At 47.3% G+C, this 5,000-nt stretch overlaps 1 protein-coding gene across 1 annotated transcript in view; it reads right to left on the reverse strand.

The window, feature by feature from the left end:
- si:ch211-186j3.6 (neural-cadherin) overlaps positions 1-5,000 on the reverse strand; it is a 164,265-nt gene that overhangs the window by 56,138 nt on the left and 103,127 nt on the right. The window contains exon 22 of the mRNA XM_048263372.1: positions 1,067-1,344. Within this exon, the coding sequence (XP_048119329.1) occupies positions 1,067-1,344 (278 nt within the window). The remainder of the gene's footprint in view (positions 1-1,066; positions 1,345-5,000) is intronic.

The following is a 5,000-nucleotide window of genomic DNA, read 5'->3' on the forward strand; positions in this document are numbered from 1 at the left end:
CGCCACTGTTTATGTACCACCGCAATAAGATCAAAGTCATAAAGTGACCTATAAAACGCATAAATGGCATTTGTATTTCATGTTCATGGTCTCTATATTGGAAACTGGCTGCCCTTTTACGGTCATTCCTCTTGTACAATTCTGTTATAAGATGCAAGGCTCCCCTCCACAATACCCAACTGCAGTATAGATTAGAGCTCTGAATGTGATAATGTATCAGTCAACACCATATTATTCCCCTTCACCCCAAATAGCCTTCACCCTCTCAATCCTTACAGCCCTCATGGGGGTATTTCAGCCATTACACCTAACAGCAGAATAAAGCAAAGCAGCCACTCCAGTAAACGCAGATGTATTACATACATATATTGTGTCACAAATAAGCCAGACGTCCCCACTCCCAGCCACTACTGTTTACACACCCAATCTCTCCTGCTCCTCTTCCATTACTTTTAGCCCCAGCAACACATAAACAACAGCACATACATAAAGAGAGTGTATAGTTCTCATGCATGGAAAGTACTCGTCCCTCTAACACAGGAAATCCCACTATATATCACATGTGTTTATTACCATCCATGTAATTACTTACAGCAGTATGTCAAAGTTACAAACTCTATCCTTTATTCTACTGCTTGTAATTCTAAAATAGATTTTGTAAGGAGAACAATACATACTTAATGTATTACTAAATAAGTATAAATATAAGTATATACTGTTTTGATCCTGTGAGGGAAATTTGGTCTGCATTTATTCCAATCCGTGAATTAGTGAAACACACTCAGCACACAGTGAACACACAGTGAGGTGAAGCACACACTAATCCCGACGCAGTGAGCTGCCTGCTACAGCGGCGCTCGGGGAGCAGTGAGGGGTTAGGTGTCTTGCTCAAGGGCATTTCAGCCGTTCCTACTGGTCGGGGTTTGAACCGGCAACCCTCCGGTTACAAGTCCGAAGCGCTAACCAGTAGGCCACGGCTGCCCCGATATTCAGTTAGTACTAAAGAACACATCCATACCCTGAATGATCCAAATGCACACAGAGATGGGCTGTCAGCTCTGCTCACCTGTAGCCTCCTTGCGTGTCCAGGCACATGCCGCCGTTGTAGCAGGGGTTTCTGGGATAGGAGGCGCAGGTCTGGTGGAGGTGCTCGCGGGCGGCACAGCTGCACACGGCTTTGGCCTCCACGGTGACGGTCACCAGGGCCACGCTGCCGCAGTCCAGCACGCTGGGCTTGTCGCTGACGCTCAGCTGGCCGGAGCAGCCACTGCCCACACTGCACGCCGCCTCGGCACACACGTCCACGTACACCTGAGTCACATTCACCTGCAGGAAGGACTGCAGCTGCAGAGAGAGAGAGAGAGAGTGATAGATACAAACTTTTCATCCTTTTGAACCATCATTTTGGATCAAGGATATCTTCAAAAAGGCACATTGCAACTATCCCAAAAACCACATCTCACCAAATAAATAAAAGGTTACAACCATCAACTCGACAACTAGAAATCAGACCTGTGAGAACTCAGTACTCTGTGAGGAAAAAGCTGATGGTATCAGTAAGAAGGGAAAAAAATAACAGATAGAGAGGTGAAATGAGAGAATGGTGTGAATGATGAGGCAGGATGAGAGGTATAGTAAAAGGTGGTAGAGACCCCATGGAGGAGAAGTCATAGAAGCCTTGATGTAGAAGACAGCACCAATAGCAGAGGGGTGAATAAGATGAAGAGAGGAGACAACACATCCAGAAGAGAACCTGATGCATAGCAGCAGCAGAGGAAAAGATGGGAGATGGACAGAATACACAATACAGAGGCAAATGGGTGATGTTATAGGAGCCAGGGAAAATAGCAGCTCACACCAGCAGCCAAATGAATGAGAGTGAATAAGGGAGAGAAAAATCCAGACAGACCCAGTAATTGTATTCCTGAGAGCACACAGCACATGTGAGATAGAATTGAGAGAGACTGCAGTATTTTTCACATGTACTGACAAACACAATATATATGCTTAATATGAACTGACAGGTAACACACACACAAACACACACACACACACACACACAAACACTGTTCTTATGTGCTTTCTCTCACCCACTTGCAAACACATACGTACAAACATTTTTTTCTTTGAACATGCCCATCACAGACACATTCCACACACACTCACACCTCGAGTACATGCCGCACACATTCCATCTACAGTGCCTTTCACAAACACAAACACACACACACACACACACACACACACACACACACACACACACACACAGACAAAGGCCTCTCTCGCGTGCGGCACTTCAAAGGGCTCTCCAAGCCCGTGCTTTCTGATGAGCTCAGCAGGGGAGGTCATCTAACCCTTGTTTGTGCACAGCTGCTGTGAGTTTTACTTAAGTCTGCGAGTGTGTGGTGTGTGTGTGTACTCCACTATGCCGCTCTGTTCTGTACTTAACTACAGTATGTGAGCTTGCCTGCTGTATACACGTGTGTGTGTGTGTGTGTGTGTGTGTGTGTGAGATTACAAATATAACTGACACATGGTAAGTGTCCAGAGATGTAGATCTGTAACCAGGCATTCTGAAGCCGCAGTAGCCATGGTGACGGTGGTGTACGAGCAGCAGTGGGGGGACTCAGTGTGATTAATGGAGCTGGCCACTTTGACAGGGAGGGTTGTGGTGTGTGTGTGTGTGTGTGTGTGTGTGTGTGTGTGTGTGTGTGTGTGTGTGTGTGTGTGTGTGTGTGTGTGTGTGTGTGTGTGTGTGTGTGCGGGGGCTTCCATAGCGACGAGCAGAGGCACTAGGCTCATAACTGCTGGGCACTGATGTCAGCACCACCAGCTGTAAATGTAGCAGCAGCAGGCGGTCACCTCCGGGTCAACCACCACAGCCACTACAGAGCCGCACCACCGCCATCAGGCCACTAGTGGCTGTTAGGAAAAAAAGCTGGAAATGATAGAAAAGGAGGAGCTGTTTTGTTTTGGTGTGAGGAGGGGCTGAGGGGCTGACACACAGATGTGCCCGCACGCGCTCGCGCTCCTGTTTGCCTCTGATCACTGTGGAGATGAGTGTGTCTGCCTGTTTGTTGAATGTGTGTGGGTGTGTAGGTTGGAGAGAAATAGTGTCAGAGAGAGAGAGAGAGAGAGAGAGAGAGAGAGAGAAACAAAGGGAAAATATTTGTCCTTCTGATTGAGCCTGGCTCGCAAGGAATGTCTAATCATTATGCTGGTGTTTACACATTGTCTGCGTTCTCGGGCATAGTGTTTATCTGTGCCACAGCGGTCAGCCTGCGCTGGGGGCCCACGCCACTGATGAGAGCACATAAACACATGCATGGACACTTGTATGCACAAACACACACACACACACACACACACACACACACACACACACACACACACACACACACACACACGTCCTCCAAAAGCTTGGGGAACTCAGTGTGCCATGCATGTTCACTGGCTCCCTGATGGAGCTTTGGTATGCAAGCGCAGGTGCAGCAAAGCCACCGGCAGGACTCGTCTACAAGGTTAAACTCTTTCAGAAGTGTGGCAGTCTCCCAGCTCACCACAGCACACCACAGCACAGCAGCCCTGCTCGGCTCCGAGCCGGCTGGATTAGACAGGCGTCAGGGAAACAAACATACCGGCCCGACTCTGAGCTCCGAGTTGGAGACACGAGCGCACTGGGACCCAGAGTCAATATCAGCCCAGCAGCAAATCAGGGAGAATCTAATAAAGCCACCTTCCTCTCTTTCCTCCTTTCATCCTCTCTTGTCTCTTTCACTTTGACTGCCTATCTCCCCTCTCTCCATTTTCTCCTCAGGCTGTTGGCACACGAAAAAGGAGTGGGGTGGGTGCAGGGAGGGGGGCAATGTCAGTTTAATTCAAACATTATCTTGAGACACCCATGGGATATGGAACTACAATACCCAGAGTTCCCTGGAGGAGGGCAGAGGAGTCCACAGAGACGCAGCAGGACACCAGAGGGATTGGGGGTTGTGAAGGATAAGTAAGTCAAAGAGAAATGGATGCTATATTCCTCAGAGAGAGAGAGAATGAGAGAGAGAGAGAGAGAGAGAGAGAGAGAGAGAGAAGGGAATTCCTCCTGGCCACACCTGTAGCTGGCTCATCCTCTTTGTTTGTCAAACAGTGACAGGCCTTTTGTCAACCATATTGTCTCTCAGATAAGCGCACACTAACAAATATGTACATACTTAACAACACTCTATTCACCATTATATTCACATTAACCTTCATATCTCATATCTCTCTCTCTCTCACACACACACACATACAGAGAGAGAGAGAGAGAGAGAGAGAGAGAAAGAGAGAGAGACTGCAGTTATAAAACAGAGGTACAATATTGGTGGGAGGAGAAGAAAGGGAGGCAATATCTGTGAGAGAAGAGCATACTGTACAACTGCTGCTCAGAAGTGGTGCAGCTCTCCAGCTAATCGTTCTGCTCTTCACTTGCTCTCTCTCCCTCTCTCTCTCTGAGACACCCAGTCATTCGGCTACAAACATGGCTTAAAAGGTTCTGGTTCACATGAATGAAAATGCCACACAAAATCTTCAAAGTTGCATCCAAATGAAAAGAATGCTTAAATATCTCCTTGACTTAAAAAGGGTCTTTCTTTGGATGAAGGTGCAAATGGGAGACAACTCACATAAAATGATACCATTTTAGTGCATTGGCAACCGCAGGCTGAGCTCAACTACAGGCTGTGTTCAAATGCTCTTTTAACAACCCCGCTCCAAACAACAAGCGTCTTCAGCAGGAGATGTTTTTGTTATAGTATGCTCTCACACTTGTTAAAAGGAAGAGCAGACAGCTCTACAAAAATAGGCCTTACTACAGGTATGTTGGCAGCTTTATGAAACATTCAATTAAGCTGATTTTAGCACATGTTTTGAAATCTCTCTGAGGCCTAATTTCCATCTGCATGCGCATGCAGACCACTTGCGTCACAGAGAGCGAACTCATGTTTCAGACCCCCAGCGTGAGG

The sequence above is a fragment of the Alosa alosa genome, chromosome 14 (assembly GCF_017589495.1).
Source record: "Alosa alosa isolate M-15738 ecotype Scorff River chromosome 14, AALO_Geno_1.1, whole genome shotgun sequence".
Taxonomy (NCBI): Eukaryota; Metazoa; Chordata; class Actinopteri; order Clupeiformes; family Clupeidae; genus Alosa; species Alosa alosa.